Genomic DNA, 24,449 nt, shown 5'->3' with positions numbered 1-24,449 from the left:
GGGAGTCGTTATATGAGTTTTGGGAATAGTTCTAGCGATTATGTGCTAGTTGGAGGTGTTCGCAGTGTGGGTAGTGCGATTTTTGACCATTTTTTCAAACCGACCCGTACATGCAGTTTTTTCAATTTCCTAAACCGCACCCGCATTGCAAAATTAAAAAACTGCGGAAACCGCACCACAAAAAATAGTGTGGTGCGGTGCGATTTTTGCGGGTTGGACTATTATCAATAATTAAACTATCACAAATACAACAAAGCTTGAGAAACACTTGTCAAAAATACCATAAGGCTTGAAAATAAATATGAAAATAAAAATTAAGTTTCAATAATACAATAATTAGTGGACTTTGGGTTGGACATTCACATATTGGATCTAAATAAATATAAAAATTAGTATTTTTATAATGTGCGGTACGGTTTGAACCGCATATTAACAATTCAAAACCCCAAACCGCACCGCACCGCGCAGTTTAGAAAAAATTCAAACTGTGACCACACAACAAAGAATTTCAAACCGCATTTTTTTTCAATGCAGTGCGGTGCGAACTATTTAAGCAGTTTGATGAACACCTCTAGTACCCGCATCACCAAATAAGTTACTCCTTATCAAGTCCTTTTATGAATGCTTACTACCACTAGATATAGATAGGTGTATGATTGATGTAGCCAGTAAAAGTGCACTAGTAGACAAGACTCTGCAATAGCCAGGAGCATAATTTCAAACATGGTTGCCAATTCACAATAATTTGGCATTCGTTGCAACTCTACTCCATGACCTCATTAGGTTAATGAAGTGAGCAACCCCATTGAAAACTAGCTTACTCAACAATTAATTCAATTAACCTCCGTGGTACAACAATTCGCTCTAGGCCAACACGTGCAATGCAACCTTGTGAGTCATGCTACTGATACTTGATAGTCAATGGAGGTGACAAAGTTTCTTATGCCAAAGCTAGTTAGGGGAGCTTCATAGTAGTTAATTAAATTGGTCTAATAGAATGAAATTTTAAAGATGCAATGCTTACATTTAATGAATGAGATAAGGTGATTGATGACTGAGTATTTTCCCGCTTTTTTTTTTCTAGCTGGTTTCCCGTTGTTACATTTGAATTGAAAGAGAATTCACAAGAATAAGACATTTATGAAGAAAACAAGAGAACAGATACATTTACCAAAAATGAATTCAGGAGGCACAAGTTCTTACAAGAACATGAGATGATAAGGGAAATAAGTTTCAGAGCAAAAATAACCGGTGACTGGCAGCGTTTTTCACTTGAAAGTGGAAAGCCTAGGAAGTTTGTCCCTCAAATAATATAGCCTTGCTCTTCTAACCTTCCTGTGACTCACTACTCTTATCTCTTTTATGTTAGGTGAGTACCTGTAATTAAAGATACAAGGCAAAGAAACAAAAATTAAATGACAACTATATGAAATTGCTATTTGTTATTTCCAATTGAGAGTCAAATGAAAACTTGGAAAACCATCAACTTTGCATTTCTTGTCCTTAACACTAACAGAGTTTAATATCAAATGGATAGAGTTGTATCATGTAACCAGGCACACAGATCTAGTTAGTTGAATGTGTGCCTTTATTAACAACTGGTTTTCTACATAAAGATGAGCTTACTCAATGAGCCTTGTCAGCTATAAAGATGAGCTCTTTACTAACTTAAAGACAGATTCCGATAAATGCATGTAGGAAGCATCATACTTCAGCTTATATGGTTCGTGCACAAGTACAAACCAAACATTATTTTAAAATGTATAATCCTTATATTCATTGGTACGGTACAGTATGGTATATGGATGTAGATATACATAATTTCCTTAAATATTAAAAAGAAGAAAAAAAAAATGAGAAGCAGGAAAATTGTGAAAAAATTGAAAGCAAACAAAACTTAGATGAGACATGCTCTTATTATAGGTGCTATATGTTCTAAGTTACTATATTAATCACAATTAGCTAATTTGTCATGACTAAGAATCAGCATGTAATAAACATTATAAAACTGAATCAAGCAGAGTAGCATACTGAAAATTTTACTTATTGGAAAAGGACTTACAGAGGGAATACAATCTCGACTCCAACACCAGCAATAATCCTCCGAATTCGAATTGTTGTATGAATTCCAGCATTTTGTCTTGAAATGACAATACCTTTATAGACAGACAATCTACGTCTATTTTCAGGAACTTCCTGTGAATCGTTCACATGAACAAAATCAGAAAAGTTTCATTTAAAACAATTACAGGAACTAAAACTAAGTATGAAAGCCAAAAACCAAAAGCATCATTACAAATTTGATCTCCACAACATCTCCAGTCCTTATGTCTGGAACTGGCCTTTCTTTCTGTGACTCGTCAACCGCCCTTGTATTTAAAATCTGGTAAAATAAACAAAGTTTTCATCAAAATCTTCAATGACAAAAATGATCCATTGATGAAACAAGAGAGCAGGAAAAGCAACTTGCCAATTATTTACATTCCTTCTATATAGTATACAAGTTAATGTTTCAACTAGTTAAAGTTGCTATCAGCAAATGCAAAGAGGATCCCAGCAATCAATGCTCAGCTGAGTGAAAATTGAATCGTAATGGTAATGATAACACACAACAAATAATCATTGTTTAAAGAGTCATGACAACTTTCAACTTAGAGAGACATCATTCATCATGAACAAAGTGAATTTAACTCCCTACATTACACATGTATATATAAACACGAAATTGTAATACTATGATGAGTTTTCTTTTCCTGCTTATTCTCAAGAACCAAACAAAGATTCCCTTTAATAATCTTTATCAGGTGATAAGAATTTAAAAAGAAAAACTGAAAAAGCTATTAAAAAGAGTACCCCCATTATATCTCCAAGCTTAACCCGAGGCTTTCTGGGTGGCTTCGCTTCCTCAGTCTCCAAAACTTCTTCTTCTCCTTCAGCATTGACCTCCGAAGCCTCTTCAACTCCAACTTCTTCATTCTCCACACCACTCTCAGCTGCTTCAGCTTCAGCTTCACCTTCGGAGTTCGACTCCGCCCTCACAACAAAACACCGTCTCCCATTCGCCGCGGCAAGTAGGGGACCGAAATTGCAGCCAATTGAGCTGGTTGAAACCCTGGAAGTCCAAAGCCGAGCAGAATTCGAGAGAGAAGGGCGACGAGAAACAGCACTGGTAAACCCTAGGTTCTTGATTGCGGGTTGGTTAGGATTTCTCGGAATTGTAATTAGCGCCTGTATAATCCAAAAACATTCAATTTAAAAACACACCCAACATTCGATATAGATGTATAAGAGAAAGAGGAGAGTAGTACCTGGGGAAGAACTTTGGAAGCCATGATTAGGGTGTCGAGGTTTATGAGAGAGAGAAATGAAGAGAGTGTTCAGTGAAAGGTCATGACTTTATGAAACTCTGAAATTTGATTTACTGTCTCGTATGGTGTCTGTCTGAGCTCACGGAGAAGAAACTCCCTTATCTGTTCTATTCTATCCTTTTACACGTGCTCTGCACGTGATGTTATACAAATACTTTCTTTTTTTTCTTAATTTTTAACCAAAACAAACAAACCAACATTGTTTTCGTTCCATTTCATTTTATTACCTTTAACCAAAGGCCACTTTAGTTTCTTATCTCGGGATCCATCGCATTATGAAAAATGAGATTTTTTATCTCACTTTTTATCTTTAATAAAAATAAAAATAAAAAATAGAATAATAAGATGACCCATTAACCTTACTAATACCGTTAAATTATAAAATTAATCTTACTAATACTGTTAAATTTTACGAAATATTATTTTATTCTTAAAATATTTCGTTAAACCAACAAAATTCATTAAATAGTCACATTTTATATATAAAGATAAAGATATATCTAACACAAACAAATTGTTTAAAATAATAAAGATGATAGAATAGAACTGAAGATAAATATTTGTAGTTTTTTTTAAATATATATTGGACGTGCCATAGACACATAACCCCTTTTAAAATTTGTGGGTTATAATTATATATCGTACTTATATTAATTATGTTTAAATAATAGTTAAAAAAAGTTATATTTAAACAAGGACATAGTGTGGTATAAGTTAACTTATTTAAATTAAAATCAGTAGTCATCTTGATTAAATTTAAGTCCATGTAATTTGTTCTACTATAATCTATTAATAAGTAAAATTTAGAAGAAAAATAAAATAATAAATAACAAAAAATCTATGAAAAAAAGAAAGAATAACAACACAAAAAATGATTAATATCATATGTATGCTCGTATAGTCTTTTACAATATTATATATTTACTAATAAATAAATAAAAAAAAAAAGAAGTAATAAAATAAATAAAAAAAATGGAGAAAAAAGATGATTAAAAAAATATAAAAAGACTTAAAAAATATTTTAAACAATAGAGTAAATTTTTCGAAGAAAAAAAAATTGAGGTTTTAAAAAAATGACAAAAACATAAATACTTGGTACAAACAAAACATAACGCACAACTCCAAACATGGCCAAAAAAAAAAAAAATACAAATTACTCTGATAATCTTATTTAGCTTGAGAAAATACATAAGAGCAAAGACTATAAGAAAACTTCATTTAAGCGGTGCGTAATAAGTAAAAAAAAAAAATTAAAAATTATGTATAATAAAAAAAATTAAAATTATAATTAAAATGATTAAAGATATGTACATATTAAGAGCAGATCTAATGGAGAGCTAAAAATGTCGCGTATATGCATATTTCAAGTCCTCTTTATAAAAGTGAACTCTAATAGTGGTATATAAAGTGGTCCAAAATTAGCACCTACTAAAAGTTGTGTTAAATTTAATACAAAATATAGTATGTGCCAAATTTTATATCATAATAAATATTACTTTTTTTTATTTACTCTTGGCCACTTATTAATGTAATTAATCAATTTTTACATTTTATTTATATATTTAATAGAATTTTTATATAATTTAGTACAAATTTAATACTTTGTTTAATTTTTTACACATTTCTATCAAAAAAGAGTTAATTTTATCCTAAATGCATTAAAGCACTGTTATAAAATTAAGGCCAAATATAATTTGACTCATTTTTTAGCTCAAATTATACACCATTTATTAAAAATAATAAGAAAAATACTAAGGAATGGGCTAAATACCATAAATGGTGGCATACCGTTATTGGTGTATTTTATTATTCGGTCACACATATTTTAATTTAGTGAATAATATTAGAAAATACTAATCAATTATTAAGTGTCATATTTGTATAATGTTAGACATCTCAAAGTGTCAAATAATAATAATAATAATAATAATAATAATAATAATAATAATAAATACATGATTCACCAGAAAAAATATTGTATAAAAAATTATATATATATATAAAAAAAAAGAATTAAGATCACTAAACAAAAAAACTCCACAGAAGTTATTGTAAAAAAATTATCAAATAGTAGCATATTGTTATTGGTGTTAAGTACCACAAAAGGTAATAAAAGATAAAAAAACTTATATAAATTGTAAAAAAAATTGTAAAAGAAAAGAATTATACAAAATAATTGTAAAAAAATTTGTGAAAAAAAAATCATAAAAAAATTGTAAAACAAATTAAAATTATAAAATGAAAAAAAAAATTTATAAAAAGACAAAAATTTATAAAAATTTATTGAAAAATTTACAAAGTTATTTTTTTATTGGTAAAATTCTATTTATTTAAAAGTCATTAAGGCTAACATTTTTTTTTTTTTTTTAACAATGAATAACTTTATTTAAAAAAGAAATTATAATGTCATATAAACAAGTCTTATAAAATCTCAAGTAATTTATCAAATTATACTAGTTTTCTATCCACTTAAAGAACATGCCGAGCTAATGTTCAGTTCTATTGGCTCTCAGACAAACATGAATTAGGAATAGAATGGAAAATGGAAAAATCATGGTTCGAACTCATAATTTTTAAACTATTAAGTTATTATTTAATTGTAAAATACTATGCTACCTTAAAAAAAAAAAAAAAAAAGCAGTTCCTTCCTATTCTAACTTCCTTATCATGAACTGAAATGAAATGAGTCATGTTGTTAGGAGTTGCCACGTGGTAAGATGGCGCCTAACCATTTCAAATTCTCACCATCACTCGCCACGTGTCCTCCACCCTCCCTCCTCCTTCTCCATGTCTTTCCCCGCCTTCCTCGGTTTTCCTCTCACCCTTCTCTAATCTGATCAAGTTTCTTCTCCCAGTTTCATCGATTACTGTTTCTTTTCTTTCTTTTTCTCTGGTTACTAATTCCAATGAGGCTTCATTTCTCTAAATTCTAAAAAATATTGCAAATTCAGACACAATGAGGGGAACCCCACCTGGGATTTCGCTCGTCAGAGCCATTAGAGGTAAAGATTGGAGCCTTACGAGTTACAGATATGTGATGTTGTTAGTTACTTTTGTAGCCTATGCATGTTACCATGCTTCCCGAAAGCCCAGTAGTATAGTCAAGAGCGTATTGTATCCAGACCCGACTAAAGTTAACGGTCTAGTCACTGGTTTCTACCCTTGGCCGATCGGTGAGGTCTTTTTGAAGAAGGAAGAATTTGTTAACGAGCACAGAAATGTGTCTCGAGAGAAGGGTTGGGCTCCGTTTAATGGGAAAGATGGGACATCGAAGTTGGGGGAAATTGATCTAGCTTTTTTGGGATGTTATTCTTTGGGGATGTATGTAGCTGGGCATTTGGGGGACACTTTGGATCTTCGATTGTTCTTAACGACAGGGATGATTGGAAGTGGTATTTTTGTGTGTTTGTTTGGAATGGGATATTTTTGGAATGTTCACTCTTTTGGGTTTTATCTAGTTATGCAAATGCTTGCCGGTTTGTTTCAGGCCACAGGGTGGCCTTCGGTTGTGGCGGTGATCGGAAACTGGTTTGGGAAGAGGAAGAGGGGTTTGATAATGGGTGTTTGGAATGCTCATACTTCTGTTGGTAACATAAGTGGTTCACTTCTAGCTGCTAGCGTTTTGGAGTTTGGTTGGGGTTGGTCTTTCATTGTTCCAGGTGGATTGATTGTGATGGGTGGGATTCTTGTTTACATGTTCTTAGCTGCTTATCCTGAGGATGTTGGATTCTCGTGTTCTCAAGGCTCAGCTACAAATGAGGAAGAAAGTCCTATTGAGAAAAGGGAAAGTAATGGTGGTGGTGGTGTTCTTCCTTCACATGGGTCAGTGAGTAGAAGTAGTGTTGGACTTGTTCAGGCCTGTATGATACCGGGTGTGATTCCTTTTGCATTGTGCCTCTTCTTTGCCAAGCTTGTGGCCTACACGTTTCTCTACTGGTTACCCTTTTATTTAAGCCAAACAGGTAATATTTCATGTATTGGTTTTTGGTTTCAATTCATAACTATTAATGTTAGAGACCATAATGCAACTCTCCAACTTGTTGAATATTAGAGAGTAATGAAAGTTATTACATTCAATTATGCGGGATCCGAATATTTAATTGCGCCGGTGTGGTGCCTTTAGGTCTCGAGTATTTTTATTGGGCACTAGTGCTAGACACCACTGGTGTCTTTTAGCATTTCTCTTTAATATAACAGAAAGAGTAAGGCTAAAGGGTATCTATAGTGCTTAGCACTCTCGTCATTGTAATATTGTTATTGGTGTAACTTAATATCGGGTCCCACTTGGTTTACTTTAATAAATATTATAGAAAATCGCTAATTAATTATAGAGTTACACTTTACGGTGGTGATAGGCACCATCTCATAGCAATGCTCGAAAATATCTGCACTAGAGAGTTTAAGATTTAAAGTAGAAATGATGATCTCGGGATTGATGTATAACGTTTTTTTGTAAGCCCAAAATTCAAATTTTTTTACCAGAGTTTAAGAGCTTGTTAGGTTTCCCAGTTCGATAAATGTGTAGTTGTACATGTGTCCCGAGCGTATGTATGTGCATTTATCATTGCAGTATGACATTTATCATATATTGTGCATCAAGTATTTTTGTATAATTACCCTGCTCTCTGTTTGTATACATGTCATATTTTCTTTCTAATGGCTTTTGTTTGTTTTTAACAAACAAATTTAAGATACACAAAGAAAGTATTGTTTGGTAGACGCACTCTCAATGGATGTGTAATTGAAAGTACAAATTGGGAGTTTGTTTATCATTGGATGGAGGACAATTAAGAGATCATTCTACTCATTGTCTCATGTGCTATAAGTATGATTGACTTCTTACTCACTCTGCTTAGCCACTTGCTGAAAAGTTCAATGATAAAAAAAGCAACTTCATGTAAATCAGACTTGGACAGGACACACTTATAGCTGAGGCTCGTTTTCAATGGATATATTGTTTTTTTTTTTTGTATGGCATTTCTTTCTGCTTGTTATTTAATGTTAGAGAGAAACAGAGGTGAAAAGAAATGCATTTTAAAAGAGACTGCTGATGTATTGGTCACTTCTACGAGTCCCTCTTCTGTGTGCATGCTCCTAGAATTATTCCTTGCATGAGTGCTCTTAAATATTTTGTTTTGTTATCTTGGTTGTGTTTGTGTATTTGTGGATGGTTCAATCACTAAGAAGTGACTTGTTCCTTGTTTCATCACTCCACAGAAATTGGTGGGGAGTATGTTTCAGTAAAATCTGCTGGAAATCTCTCTACTCTATTTGATGTAGGGGGCATATTTGGTGGAATCCTTGCTGGATATGTATCTGATAAGCTCCGTGCTCGGGCTACAACTGCAGCCTGCTTCATGTATGCTGCGATTCCTTCCCTTCTTCTGTATCGCTCTTATGGGAACATTTCAAAAACTGTCAACATTGTTCTTATGATGACTGCTGGCTTGTTTGTAAATGGACCCTATGCACTCATCACCACTGCAGTTTCTGCAGACCTTGGCACACACAGTTCTCTTAGGGGAAATTCTCGAGCGCTGGCCACAGTTACTGCCATTATTGATGGCACTGGATCTGTTGGTGCAGCTCTTGGCCCTTTACTTACTGGCTTTCTTTCAACAAAAGGATGGGATACGGTATTTGTGATGCTCATGTTAGGAGCTCTTATTGCTGGACTACTGTTATCCCGTCTGGTTGCGGCTGAAATTTCTGAGAGAGCTTCCAAACAGTTGCCAGTTTCCAACGGGCAACAAAATTGTGGAGGTAACCCTGTGTTCCTTTCGCTTTGATAGCTAGACAAAAGTGTTGATATCCAACATTTATGTAAGTTATATTTTTATATTATTTTCTCGGAAATCAAAATTGTGGAAGACTTGACTACAAGAAACAGAGGCACATGTTTGAATAATTCCAGACATTTTCTAGCAGAAACACCGAACAATTAAATTGAAACAAACCAGGCAGAAAATTTACTTGTTATGCTATAGAAATTTGCTCGAATGCATAGAATTTGTCGTAGATATGCATTGCAAGGATACAAGTTTTTGTTGCTGCTCTATCTTGCTCTTTTTTTTGCTTAATGCAAGAGACAAGGAATATATAAGCATTTTCAGCATCAAATTCAAATCCATTGAAGGAAGTAAAAAACTTTCTTTCTAAGATTACCTGTCTACTATTTCATCAGTCTTCTTACTCAATACTTATGTCTTCTATTGCAGCTTCTGCATCTCAACCACTACTAGGTGACCAGAGGTAATTTTTAAGAGATTTGGCCTCCTCAATAAATTTTGTCATAACTGAAGAGACTCATATTTAAGTGCCCATGCTGTAGCAGTGTGAAAATATCGGTAAGATATCTTAAACCAGATTGTTCTTTTGGTCATATTATATCATTAAACAAAAATAGAGCACAAGTATTATAGATAATTCAAATGGTTTTGGAGAGTAGCTTTTGGCACATACTTTATGTTAGTATGTGCATTCTTGTAATTGTACCCTCATTTTGTTTACCACTGTGCTTCGTCAATGTCGGGCTCTTGAAGCTGGCATATGGCGTATCGACACAAATCACAGACTGAGTTCAAGTGAAGTTATAGCTTGCTGAAAAAAATGCCCAAATAAAATGGTTTTTTTTTTGTTTCTTTGTAGAGACTGCATTTTTTTGAAGTTGGCTTTTTGTTCTTTGATTTATTTATTATTAGTGTTTTTGTTGGTAATGTTGTTAGTCTAAGATCTTGTGTAGTACAATCCAGACTGGTGTTGTTGGTGCATTTTTTTTTATCGAACTTGGATTTATCATTACCTATTACAGACCCTTCAAGTTTTGATTTTTGACACTGACAATAACTAAGAAGTGTATTATAAATAAATGGAATCATTGTATATTTATCAACCGATGGGCCTTCCAAATTTGGTACAAGTTCACATATTTATTTAACTTTAAGCATAGGTTTGGTCAAATATTTTTTTGGACTCTAGAAACTCCACCATGGATTGCATGGTCATTTCTTTCACAGTTTCTGGATCTACGGTTCCGGTGACTTTGGGGTGGTGTTGCTGGTAGGACTTGGCAGACTCCAAAGTATCGTCGTAACGATTGTTGTTGATGGTGAAAAATATCACACTTCAAAATGATCGGAAAAAAAATTGAAGACAAAAAAGAGAGACGGAAAAGGAACCTAAATAAAGCACGGATACACAAAAATAGTAAAGTGTAAATGATAAAAGAGTAATTAGCAACAACAATTTTTATTCAATTTTCCATTATCAAATCGTGATCTTATTCTATTATAAGACTTGTTAATAGTATTTTTCGAAATATTATTTTTTACAATAATACAAATAAATATTTTTTATTTTTTATTAAGAAAATTAAAAATGTAAATATAAATTATTAGAAAGTATTTTATTTTATTTTATTTTTTGACGCGGTGATTAAAATCACACATGATTAACAAAGCAGCAATCCTCAATTGGCGACGACACTTCCTTAAACCAGGATAGATAACCGAAGGGCATGCTTTGTCAAACCAAGCACTGCAGAATTCTCATTCCGAGCCGCATGGGACAAAACTGCTCCCGGAAATTTAGATAATACAGCTATAACGAAGTCAAAACAGCACCCCATCTCATCGAAAAATATCTTCTCAATATAAATTGCCATTAGAGCTAGCAAAACTGAAAAATATCACAACACCAAACTAAAAAAATATAGTTATATTAGAATAACATTTTTCAAAATAAAACTAAAAAATAAACTTAGAATTTAACACACAACCCATAACCCTAGCTCAACAATACTAAAAACTAAAAAACCAAACATAATTTCTGAGAAAAACTAGCCAAAAGTATTACCATTTGGCTAGTAACAACAAACTATCACCCTAATTAGAAACTCTTGAAAATCAATATCAAACAAATTATTTTTTAAATTAAACTTATCGGTAAATTCTCTGTAATTGTAGACCCTCCACAAACCAACCTACAAAATAACAAAAAATAAAACTCTATTATCACCTAATATAATGAAAAAGATAATGTGAAAGAACGATGGTAAAACAATTCATACTAAATATAAGGACTTAAAAGACTTGAAATACTTATCTGTTAAAAGTGAAACAGTCGTTGAAGTAGAATATTTTATTTTATTTTATTTTATTAAGGTAAAAATAAGTAAAAGGTATTTACTTTGCATCTATTTATCAACTATTATTTATTGTATTTTGTTTATGTTAAAATTGAATAGAATGTGATAGAAGGACTATGTTATTGTAAAATTTATTTTTCAAAGAGTATTATTAACAAGTCGAATACTATTAAAGAGGCAAGAGTGTAAAAATATTATTTTATTCAAAAATAAATTATACATGTTATCTAAGTTTGAAAAATTGTTACTTTAACCTTTGTATTCATTATTTGTTAATTAGTGAGCATTTGGTCAATTTCTTGAAAGGTAAGTAGCTAGCTAGCTACCCTAAAAATGTATGAAATCAATCTTCACAATTAAGGATTTTGAATTGTCAAAAAAGGAAGCTATAGAATTAATTAATGTATAGTATTATACCATGATTTAAATTTTATTTTGACACAAAATTATCTAAATCTTCTTGAAATCAGTAAAATATTCTAAATAATAACAACTACAAAGTGTCATTAAAAGGAGATTATAACTGTCTACATATCAAAAAGAAAAAATAGGTGTGTGTTGTATATTGTATGTATGTATAACATCACAACAAATACGTTGTACCAAAACCTCAACCCCTGTTAAAAAAGAAAAATGTGTTTATGTATATATGAAATCTAAATAAATATCTTAGACTTAGTCACGAGTTACAACATATAATGATTAGAATAAGGGGACAAAGACATAGTTTATGTCATTTTCAGTTGGGCTGGCAAGGTCCCCCATATGTACTCACATACAGTTTGCACACATATACATCCACTTTTGTAAACTTCATTTTCTTAGGCGATATATGGTAATGTGAGCATGCACTTGTACGCACCAATTACTCCACGGAAAATTTTATTTTTATAGTTTTAAGGTATAAATTTGTAAAAATATTATTTTTGTTTAAAAAGATTATTTTATGGTAATTTTTTTTTTAAAAAATAAATACGTAAATAAACTTTTTTTTTTGATAAAAATAAGCATTGATAAAAAAAAATACATTATTTTTATTTGAGAAAAAAATATAAACTTTATAAGGATAAAATAAAAGTATTCCATATATATATATGGGTATGCTCTTAATGGATATTACTCATGTATGAGTATTTTATTATGAGTATTTTATTCTTAACCATTGGATCAAATATCTAATGGTTGATATTTATAATCATTAATTAAATATTAAAAAATTAATATTTCCTATTTTGTTATTCTCTATATTCCTAAAATAGATAAAACTATTAACAGAAATAAAAAATTTATAAATGAAATTGTTATTTAAAAAATAAAACACACTAAAAAAATTAACAAACTCTTTTTTTTTTAATAAAAATCATTTTAAAGATTAAAAAGAAAAAAAAATGTATATTTATCTTTTTATAAAATTTCTTCATACTAGAATTCTAAATTGCATTACTGAAAATAAAAAAAAAATAATTTTAAGTTTTAAAATGTAATACACATAAAATGTATAATATTTTTTTTTAAACCTAAAATCTTTAATTTTATAATAATAAACAATTATTTATATGTTTTTATTTTTTTTTTAAATACTTGAGCTTACCAAATCTATAAGAACAAAACCAATGAAGAAAATTTGAACAAAAAAAATGAAGGAAGAAAAAAGTGTCATAAACATTATTGAATAATGACAATTGCCAACACATGCAAGAATTTCAGCACAAAAAATTATATTTGACCCCTAGACAAGATTATCATCTTCCAATCAATATATATATATAAAGGAAAGCACAAAGGGAGTTTAGGTGGCAACCTATTATTTTTTCTTCTTATTTTTTCTATTTTATCACACATTCTCTTATTTTATTTGAGAAATACACTATACATATAAACAAAAAGTCCCACATCATTTAAAAATCGTTTAGAAGTTATCCATGTAGGTTATAAGTAGTAGTTTTATCACTTTACTTTCTTTTATCTAAAAAATATTATTTTTTTATGAGTAATTGAATAATTTCTTACTCAATATTTTTTTTATATACATATTTATTTATATAAGTAATTATTTATTTTTTCATAATTAACTTTGTAGTAATAATTTTTAATTTTATATATATTTATGAAATAAATTTTAGTTTAAAAATTTTATTTTACTATTCTAAATTTTTATATGTTCGAGTTAAAAATAATTTTTTATAACTAAAATTAATTTACCAATCATCACTATATATATATATATCAATATATCAATCAATATATATAAAAGAAAGCAAAACAAGAGTTTAGGTGGCAACCTACACGTATAAACAAAAAGTCTCACATCATTTAAAAATAGTTTAGATGTTATCAATCAATATATAAATATATTTATACATATATATATATAAAGGAAAGCAAAAGAAGAGTTTAGGTGGCAACCTATTTTTTTTCTTCCTATTTTTTCTATTTTATGATAAATTCTCTTTTTTTCTTTGAAAAAAAAAAATACTACACATACAAATAAAAAGTCCCACATCATTTAAAAATGGTTTAGATGTTATCTATGTAGGTTATAAGTAGTAGTTTTATTATTTTACTTTCTTTTATCTAAAAAATATTATTTTTTTATGGGTGATTGATTAATGTCTTACCCAATAATTTTTTTTTTATAAATATTTGTATAAGTAGTTATTTATTTTCTAATAATTAACTTTGTATAATAATTTTTAATTTTATTTTATATATTTATGAAATGAATTTTAATTTAAGAATTTTATTTTACTATTCTAGATTTATATATTGTTAAGTGATCGAATTAAAAATAATTTTCTATAACTAAAATATTTTCTCATATATATATATATATAAAAAGGAAAGCATATTTTTTTTTCTTCCTGTTTTATTTTATTTTATGACACATTCTTTTATTTTCTTTGAAAAATACACTACACATACAAATTAAAAGTCTCACATCATTTAAAAATCGTTTAGATGTTATCCATGTAGGTTATAAGTAGTAGTTTTATTATTTTACTTTCTTTTATCTAAAAAATATTATTTTTTATAGGTGATTGATTAATGTCTTACCCAATAAATTTTTTTTATATATTTTTTGTATAAGTAGTTATTTATTTTCTAATAATCAATATATATATATAAAGAAAAGCACAAAGGGAGAAAATATTCAAACGACACCACAAAACAAAATATAAAAACTTTAATAAAAAATAGTTAAACTATTTTTTTGTATTAAGCAAAAAAAGTCTAAATAGTCTTTTAAAAATAACTATATCATCAGATACAAGGTCAGTTTATTAAATTTAGAAATAGTTAACTTTTTCATTTATTTTATTATAAAAGTACATGTAATTTCTTTGTTAATTTTACAATCTTTAATGTTTCTCATAAAATCACTATCTTTCTATATATTTTAAAAATAGTAAATTATATTTATAATTTTAATACTATTACTTTGTTTATAATAATACAAATTAAAATATTATATTTTAGATTATATCACTCAATATAATTGCAATATATATAAAGATTACAAAAATTAGACAACACCGCGCGAAGCGCGGCTTAGTTCCCTAGTCCTAAAAATATAAATAATGAACAACACCTCATTAATTATTCTAGGAGAATGATTCATGGTAATATCAAAAAAATCATTGAATGGTAATAATATTTTTCTAACAATGATAGCCTAAGTAAGAACTAATTAAGAAGTATTGTAGCGTTTTATTTTTAAGAATATGAATAATATTAAGACAATTGGATTCCACAATCAAACTCCTATTCTTCTAATAAAAAAAACACATTAATATACATGTAAATGATTTTTAGTTTTACAATAATAAATTATTAATAAACTCATAATTTCATAAAATAATAAAGTAGTAATTTTAATTAATTTTTAAAAATAATTTATAATTTTTTTTAAAAAAATAATTTTTAGAAACTTGCCATAAAAAGGTTATTAGATTATTACCTTATTAAATTTTTTTAGTTCCCATCAATGGGTATTACCCATTAAGAAGTGTTCCATATATGAGAATAAATGAAAATATATAGCGATAAATGAAAATATCAATTATTGATTAAAGATTCATAAATTTTAATATGTTGCTGACTGTTTTATTTGTGACTAAGTGATTTTTAATTCTCTTTATAATACAAGTTACAACCTTATGTATGAATATTTTTTTTTTCTCGATATTTATATATAAATTATTTAATATTAAATATTTATAATTTAACATTCATGCATATATCAAAATGTTCAACTCTTATTAATAATTAAAAATATCTTTATAAACTTTTCAGGGCATTAACCCTAACATGTGGACCACACTGGAACCAAGGGCCATACAACTAGAGCACAGTGACCATCGTCAAGGCATATCATTCTTATTCGAACAGAGCAAATTAAGTTTTTCCTCATGCCCAACACAAACCACATTTGAAACATACTAGAGGGAGGCGTTCAAACTTGAAGTAGCACAAGATCTTTTTGCTTCCTTCGTCAGGGAGAGAGGCCCCTACCATAAGAACAGAATCAAGTTTAATCCAAACTTGTAAACACATGTTCGTTCAGAAAAAACTCATCTTTCCTGACTTTACAAGCATGTAACTAGGTTCCCATACAATTCACTATAAGCACCGCTCCTCATAAGCTGTGAATATGGTGGGGACTCTTAAAGCACGAAACCAAATGGCCAAGGTGTTGTGATTTTATGCCCTAAATAAAACACATTTCAATATAGTCAGATTTACTAATTAATAAAAGATTAAAAATCATTTTATATTGCATGGTTCACATGATTGCTTTCATGATTATATATTTAATATATAAATTCTATTAAATCTAGAACATATAATTATTCATGATTATAGTGTTGTCAACACAGTGGAATATAATCATGATTATATGTTTTAAAAGTTTATGTCTCATGATTTGTCAGTACACTAGATTTACACTGACATGATAATTAGCGATAAAATTTACTTAGACATTGGATAAATATATTATGTCTTTTTCAGGGCATTGACAAAGTATGCTAGTATCAGATGTATGAAGTATACATTGAATTGGGCTGATATTGACATTGGATAAGATATCATAAACTTACTGTGTTATATAAATCTATCTAAGTCAATATCACCTAGTTGATCTTAGGTCAATAGATCTTAATCCTGATATGGTTAGGTTCGATCTTAACTGTGTTATTTATGTTCTTAGAGTTGTTCGTTAAAACTGACCAATTAGATCGGCCCTATACTCACATCTTTGGAACGTGATAGTATAATTGAGTGAGAGCGCTAATCATTGATATGAAATCTATAGCTTCTATAAAGGCATAGAAGTGAAATGATGATTTCCTTCGAGCTTGGCTTAATAGAGATAAATGATTGAGGCCTCATTTCAGTAATTATATTAGTTTATTGAAATATCAATTATAGGTAGCTAAGTGTTTTAAGGATAAAATACATTGAAGGGTAGAACAGTAAATTTATCCCTACTTGATGTAGATCATCTTTAGAGGATCTTTAATTATTTGAATTATACCAATGAATAATTAATAGCGTATATATATATCTTAAAATATATAAAGCGTTCTATATAATTAAGAGTGTCATTCTGAATCTATAGGGAGTCAAGAGAAATTAATAAATTAGAGAATTTACTTGGTAAATTCTAGATATACTTATTAGAAGTTTGAATATATAGGCTCATGGTCTCCACACTAGTTGAGATAATACTGCTTGTAGACTCAGTTAATTGATTTTAATTAATCAATTATAATTCTAAATAAGATTTTATGAATTTTCACTAAGGAAGGGCTTAATTATGAAGAAAAGAAGTTTTATGGTTTATTTGTTAATTAAGAGACTTTGTAAGATCTAATTAATAAATAAGTTAAATAATAATTTTATTTAATAATTAATTATAATTATTAAATAAATAATTTTGACATTTATAAGATTGAAATTGGAAAATATGGTATTAATGAAAGAAAATATAAATTGTTGAATAAAATAACAAAATTGTAACTAGTGAGGCCCACTATATATGGCCGGTCACTTAAGTAATTTTTAGCCATTATTTTATCTTTTTTAATCCATATAATTTAAATTCTAAATCCTGGTTGAATACTATAAAAGGAATAAGATGACTCTCATTCTCATCCAACTCTAATAACCAAGTTTTCATTCTTTGTCAGACAACTAGAAAATTGAGAGCCTCCTTCTTTGTATTTTGAAATCCCGTCTTCTTCTTCATCATCAATTGTGAAGAATCCAACCAAACTAAAGAAGAGAAAATTCAAGTTCAGATCTTGATAATGCTCTGCTACAGAAAGGAATCAAGGGCTAGAGATCTAAATAGAAGGAGTCATTATTATTCTGCTGCCATCAATGTAAGATTTTCTAAACTAAACTTTATATGTATTTTTTTCATCATATTAGGAAATTCATATTTAAGGTGTTAGATTATAGAATTATAATCAACATACATGTTAGTAAATCTAGATTCTGATAAAACAACTTCCAACATAAGGTATCCAAGTCAGCCAATTGCCATCGCCCGTCTTTTGGTATCGCATTAACCAAGATAAGACCATCACATGGAGACCAAGGAGCATTTGTTAAAATAGTGTGAGCCTTTGAAGCTTTGTTGAGGCAAAACACAAAAGTATTTTTGGCCACCTTGCATCTTCCATCCTTGAGATAGCTTCCACATACCCTTAATGACATCTCTCATCTGAACCTTAGGAACCAGTCTCTTCGCAAAGAATCACCCAACCAAAGATCAGGAGATGATATCTTTGGCAGAGCTATCATCAGTCGGTATCCATAAGGAAAAATCCTCTAGAGTAACCAAAGACGCCATACTCCCAGTCCTAAACAAAACACCCTGATAACACCTCTGTTGAATACATTTATCAATCTCAGAGCCACCACAAAACGAGATTATTAGGTTAGAAGTCACGAAATTCGGCGAAAGCTCACTTTTACTCAATGGGAAAATGAAGATGATTTTGAATCCTCACAAAAGGAGGCAAGTACAATTGTCTTAGGACATCGAAATGGGTCCACATCATCCTGCACCACCCCACTCATCACCGTACTTAACACAGAATGATGGACAAAATAGAATATTTTTGATAGTGTAAAAATAAATATTTTTTTAATTAAGTAGTTAAATTAAATATATACTCTAATTTCTATTTTATAATTTATCGATCAAAATTTAATAATATATTATTTTTTAAATTAATATTTATTGTAACCATTAAAAATGTTCCATATATATTATAACTTTTACAAATGCCAAAAAATAAATGTATATTTATAAAATTATGCTCAAAACACTTTTTTTTTCCTTTTGAACAATTAACTTTCCATTATGCTCAAAGCATTTTAATATCAATTATTCAACATGAAAATTTATGCCTTGTACTAATATCATATTATAAACTAGTATGATATGTTCTCACGATTGTTACCTCATATATCCCTAAACTTAATTAACATAAAGTATTAGAATGTGCTCTTTAATGATAGTGTTATTATTAGTGTGGTTAAAAAACAATTATTTCCTTCCTACGTGTCAAGCCAATATGAAGATAAAAAAAAAAGAAAAGAAGAATCCTTAATGATGTAATCTTATTATTAACAATATAAAGTGACAATCATTATCTTTATAGTTATACATAATGATCATCTTAAGACAAAAATAAATAAATACAAAATTTATTATATTCTTTTACTTTCTAAAATTCCATTCTGGAATAACACGTGTCACAATATTACGATGAGTGACACTCAATTTTGATGAGCTTTACAATTGTGTCCACAATTAAAGATCAAATTCTCCTAAAATTTTCCTCTATATATCAAACCTCACCTCACTCCAGCTCCTACTCTTATTCCTATTCCTCTCTCTCTTCTCTCTCTCTCTATAAATATATAAATATATATATACCGACGCGCTCTGGCGGCCGGAGAAATGGGTCTCACACGCGCCACCCTCTTCCTAGCTGTCTCCCTAACTCTTGCAGCATTTTCCACTGCTCAAATGATGATGCCACCGGCTACTGCCCCAACCGGTTCCATGTCGATGCCACCCTCAACCCCTTCAACTCCTTCAACACCGCCACCTGTCAGTGCCACGCCGCCGAGTACCATGGCAAGCCCACCAACAATGATGGCAAGCCCACCAACAATGATGGCGAGCCCACCAACTATGATGGCCAGCCCACCAACTATGATGGCAAGCCCACCAACAATGATGGCAAGCCCACCGACCATGGGTAGCTCACCTACGGAAAGCCCAGTTGAGACACCGCCGGGCCCAATGACACCTATGGGGTCACCGGCAGCTGGCCCGGGACCTGACAGTGGGAGCGAGTCACCAGTGGAATCGACGCCGGCCGGTGGCAGCGCGTGCGTTAAGGGAAGTAAGATGGGTATGATGGTAATTTTGGGAGGAGTAGCAGCAGTACTTCTTTTCTAAAAGAATAACTAAATAAATTGAATAATAATAATGGAGCACCGTTGTGAGGTGTGGAGATTAAATTGATGTAGATTTAAATATTTATTTGTGTATTCTTTTTCTTATTTAGAAACATATTGTTCTTGTTTCTGTAATTTTTTTTTTTTTGGTATATTTTTATGGATTCTTGGGGGTCTCCATTTGTGATATGTGAGGGTTTTTGGTGGTCTAGTTCATATGATTATGTTTTTCTTTTTAGCATTTTGACTTTAGCCAAATAAGTGAGACTTGATTATTGTTTGTATTTCATTATGTGATATTTTTTTAGTTATATTCACTTTTATACAATGAAAAATAAACGAAATTAAGTCTAATAATCAGTTAAATAACTAACATTTTTATATAGAGGAAAAGGGCATTTTTCAAAATAGAAATATTTACCACTATATAATTATGGTTCTCATCAACTTAACAAATTCAAGTAATTAAATGTAGATTTAACTATACAAAAGAGGCACTATAAAGTGCTAACATCACTTAAGTTAATATGAATTCAGATAATCACGAAAGGTGTATGTTTACCACAATAGTAATATTTTAATAACATAATAATTTTGATAAGGTTTTGATGGATATTATTCATTGGCTTTATTAGTAATCTCAAAATCTTACACAAATTGTTTTTTGATTTCTAAAAAATGTAATGAAATTTCTTTCAAAAAAAAAAATGCTAAAAGATAGGTTGAAAAGAGAAAAGCTTTAAAGACACTTGTAAAAAGTAGGTTGAGGTCCCTTAAGAGAAAAGAAGAGTAGATATGGGGAAGTAGTAATGAATGGGTAGAAAATGGTGGGGAAAAGAGAATATAAGAGATCAAGAAAGAAAAGGTTTTTGGTGCTGAGCTGTGTGTTTGTGTATATATATGTATATATATGTATATATGTAACTAGTGGTGAATATATAGTGAATATTTAGCTTTTGGGTAGGGGAAGAGAGGGAGCCATCAAAAGAAGTTGGCCTTTTATGGGTGGGAGGCATATTGATATGAGGATACAATGGCTTTGTAAATATATATATTGGTGGGTCTAATATATGATATACATATGTGAATGTGACAAATAATACAACACTAAGAAAGTGATATGCGCACATGGTGCCTTTGAGACTTAGCCCCACTCACATTTATGACTTTCACAACATTTCTGTCAAGAAATAAAACAAACAAACAAAATAATAGGACCGCCGACTAAAAATTTAATTACATCTTAACACAACCAAGTCAAGATCAACACCAAAGTCTTCAAACTTAATTACATCTTACTAAACTAAGATTGTGTTTACATATATATATATAATTACTATTTTTGTCTTTGAATTTTTACAATACCAAATTGTACTTTTATAGTACACATCTTGTAAATAATATCTTTTGAAATAGTAAAAAATATAGTATACCATAATTTGAAGTTCTAGAAATGACACTTTATGGAGCCAAAAAATTTATACTATAAATAGGTTGTATATAAAATTAAAAGAGCACTTAGTGATAAATTTTCTCATATACATGTAGAGAAAATTAGTTGTATAGATAGAGAATGGGTTGCCAAATTGTAATCAAGGTAATACATTGCACCATTTATTATGAGAGAGCTTTTACTCATGGAGCTATATTTTTTATTAGAGATTACAATTCGGAACAAAATGAGGATGCCTAACAATTTTCTTTGAGGTTATGTTTTGGTTGAGTCTTGAGCAATAAAACTTTTTTTGCTTACCAAAAGTTAAAAATATCATTTGAAATATAAATATTTTATTGGTTCTTTTATTGTATTTTATTTAATTTTATCGTAATAATAAATAAGTGAAGTGGTAGATGATAGTTGATTATAAATGAATGCAAAATTAAATATTATTCACTTATTTTACATTAATGAATTATAGAATAAAAGATTTTTTTATAATAATAATTCATTTTTTTATTTAATTTTTTTAATCATTAAAGTAAAAAAGAATGAAAAGTATTTAGTTTTTTCTTTTATTTATCAACTACTATTAATTGCATCATAAAATTGAATAAAATATAATAGAAGTACATACTACTAGAGATGAAAATTTATACCGCGGGGATGGGTAACCGCGGGGACCCGCCCCTAATGGGGTGGGGATTCCCCATCTTAGTGGTTAATGGGGCGGTGGTGGGGGACAGTTTCAATACCCGAAGCGGGGATGGGGCGGGGATAATACTATCCGCACCATATCCGACCCCGATATAGATATATATAATTTTTTTTGTTTTTTTTTCAAACTTTGAGACATATTTAGTTTTTATTTTCTATTATGTTATGCTTTTTTTAAGTAGTTTTATCTTTTATCTTCTATGAATTATGAATGTATAATAAATATTTGTGAGAATATTGGTTTAATTTATTTTTTTTCAATTATTTTAAATTAATGTTTTTTTTTTCATTTTACCTTAATGGATACCCGATGGGTTCCCCATAACCGATGGGTATTCCCCTACCCCGAATCCGTTGGTTATTAGACGGGGATGGGGCGGGGATGGGGGTATAAATAGGTAGCGGGGATGGGGGCGGGGATTGCATTCCCCGTACATTAACCGACCAATTTCCATCTCTACATACTACTGTAAAATTTGTATTTCAAGAGATTTTATTAATAAGTGGTATATGCACAGTTTGATAGTATAGTATCATAAAGTTTAAGTTATTTATTTTTTAATAATCAGGATTTACTATTTTGAAAAAGTATGTATTATATCACTATGTATTTATATGACACTCATTTGGTGTTAGGGTCCGACTTTCCCAATTTTATTTTATTTTATTTTTTTTTAAAAAAAAAAAAACTAAAAGCTGTGCTATAAATATTTTTAGTACACAATTAAAAATTAGCTTATATATTGAATAATTTATTTGTTGGTAGAACCTAAATATATAATATATTAGTAATAAAATATATAATATTTATACTAAAATAAAATAAATTTATTTAGGGTAAATACCATTTTGGACCCTGTGTTTTGCAAAAGTTACAGATTGGACCCTGTATTTTGTTAAATGACAAAATGGACCCTGTATTTTTTAAAATAGTAAAAATAGGACCCTGAGCTTAATTTTTGACAACTTTTTTTTTTTAATACAACCAACTTGAAGACAATGCTTAATACGAACAGATACAAAAAATGTAAACAGTTTTGTCATAGCACTTTTAGATCAGATTATAATTAAATTTTATTTTGACAAAAAATCAATTCAGGGTCCTATTTGTACTATTTTAAAAAATACAGGGTCCATTTTGTCATTTAACAAAACACAGGGTCCAATTAGTAACTTTTATAAAACAGAGGGTCCAAAATGGTATTTACCCATTTATTATATTAAAATATATTTACTTATTTATTATATAGTACTAAAAAAATATATTTAAAATAAATAATATTATAATAAAATAAATAAAATTTAAATCTTTAGTTTTTTTTTTTTTTGTTAAAAAAAATATTTTTTATTTATTATAATTTTATGTTAACAAACCATACAAATTAGTTTTTTTTTTTTTTTGAGTAATCTAAAATTTCTTATATACTTATTATAATTTAAAAATACCAAATACATATTTTTTTTTTATAAATAATAAATTTTTTGAATGTCCATAAATTAAAATAATAGCCTGCAATTCAATTGGGACATCTCCCTGTTAGAGACACGACCAGAGTTAGAATTAGAAAAATGAGTTAAATAATCAACCGCCTAATTCATAGATCAATGAGGACAAATTTCGTTAGTGAAATGCTCCTTTTTTGTTAGTAATGCATATCAATAATGACATTTTGTTGATGAAAAGTCGTCAGAAAAAGTTTGTTGGCAAAAAATATTATCAACAACGACATTTAAAATTGTTGGCAATATACAATATCAATGACGGCAATATCATCATTGATAATACTTAATTTTTTATTTTTTTTTTAAATATTTGTGCACATCACGACAATATTGTCATTGATTATGTTATCAATGACGACATTGTCGTCATTGTTAATTATGTTTTTTAAAAAATTTAAATTTATTTTGTTTTCATTTTTAAAATTATATTAAATATTTATATTTTTTAATTAATTAATATACGAAATGATTTAATTAATTAATTTATGAAATTAAGAGTAAAAAAAGTAAATATTTTTTCATAATAAATATTTAAAGTCACAAACATTACAATAAAGACTGTGTCACAAACATTACAATACTGCTTACTTAAATATAGAGTGAGTGTTTATAAAATATCAATAAACATAAAACTAATAGTTCGTAAAACTAAAATAAAATTCTAAGGGCTCGTTTGATACGCCGTATTGTAATGTATTGTATTGTATTGTGCTGTGTTGTGTTGTATTGTATTGTATTATATTAGTATTATTTAATACAATACAATGTTTGGTATTGACTTATATTAATTAAT

General features: G+C 29.2%; 3 protein-coding genes across 3 annotated transcripts; 2 read left to right on the top strand and 1 right to left on the bottom strand.

Moving 5' to 3' along the window:
- Positions 1 to 1,137: 1,137 nt before the first annotated feature.
- On the bottom strand, positions 1,138 to 3,561 carry LOC115716949 (large ribosomal subunit protein bL19cz). The gene is made up of 5 exons (XM_030645876.2): positions 3,309 to 3,561; positions 2,854 to 3,228; positions 2,297 to 2,383; positions 2,063 to 2,196; positions 1,138 to 1,377 (listed from the first exon to the last, which is right to left on the bottom strand). Exons 1-5 carry the CDS (start codon positions 3,330 to 3,332, stop codon positions 1,269 to 1,271), a joined length of 729 nt encoding a protein of 242 aa, XP_030501736.2. The 5' UTR covers positions 3,333 to 3,561; the 3' UTR covers positions 1,138 to 1,268.
- Positions 3,562 to 6,047: 2,486 nt separating this feature from the next.
- On the top strand, positions 6,048 to 10,009 carry LOC115716565 (putative glycerol-3-phosphate transporter 4). Its single transcript, XM_030645383.2, has 3 exons — positions 6,048 to 7,330; positions 8,586 to 9,131; positions 9,587 to 10,009. Exons 1-3 carry the CDS (start codon positions 6,325 to 6,327, stop codon positions 9,622 to 9,624), a joined length of 1,590 nt encoding a protein of 529 aa, XP_030501243.1. The 5' UTR covers positions 6,048 to 6,324; the 3' UTR covers positions 9,625 to 10,009.
- Positions 10,010 to 19,492: 9,483 nt separating this feature from the next.
- On the top strand, positions 19,493 to 19,999 carry LOC133038477 (classical arabinogalactan protein 9). The gene has a single exon (XM_061116641.1). The coding sequence runs from the start codon at positions 19,493 to 19,495 to the stop codon at positions 19,997 to 19,999; it is 507 nt and encodes a 168-aa protein (XP_060972624.1).
- The last annotated feature ends 4,450 nt before the right edge of the window (positions 20,000 to 24,449 follow it).

This window comes from Cannabis sativa, chromosome 5, assembly GCF_029168945.1.
Source record: "Cannabis sativa cultivar Pink pepper isolate KNU-18-1 chromosome 5, ASM2916894v1, whole genome shotgun sequence".
In the NCBI taxonomy this organism is placed as follows: domain Eukaryota; kingdom Viridiplantae; phylum Streptophyta; class Magnoliopsida; order Rosales; family Cannabaceae; genus Cannabis; species Cannabis sativa.
Note: the sequence above shows the minus strand (reverse complement) of the source record. Positions and strands in the feature narration are given on the sequence as shown.

Bases quoted from the DNA above. Each gene is read 5' to 3' on its own strand.
- LOC115716949 (XM_030645876.2), bottom strand. From the start codon at position 3,332: ATGGCTTCCAAAGTTCTTCCCCAG. The intron at 3,229-3,308 runs GTACTACTCTCC...TGGATTATACAG, and splicing joins CTTCCAAAGTTCTTCCCCAG to GCGCTAATTACAATTCCGAG. The intron at 2,197-2,296 runs GTAATGATGCTT...AACGATTCACAG, and splicing joins ATGTTGTGGAGATCAAATTT to GAAGTTCCTGAAAATAGACG.
- LOC115716565 (XM_030645383.2), top strand. From the start codon at position 6,325: ATGAGGGGAACCCCACCTGGGATTTCGCTCGTCAGAGCCATTAGAGGT. The intron at 7,331-8,585 runs GTAATATTTCAT...ATCACTCCACAG, and splicing joins CTTTTATTTAAGCCAAACAG to AAATTGGTGGGGAGTATGTT. The intron at 9,132-9,586 runs GTAACCCTGTGT...CTTCTATTGCAG, and splicing joins CGGGCAACAAAATTGTGGAG to CTTCTGCATCTCAACCACTA.
- LOC133038477 (XM_061116641.1), top strand. From the start codon at position 19,493: ATGGGTCTCACACGCGCCACCCTCTTCCTAGCTGTCTCCCTAACTCTT.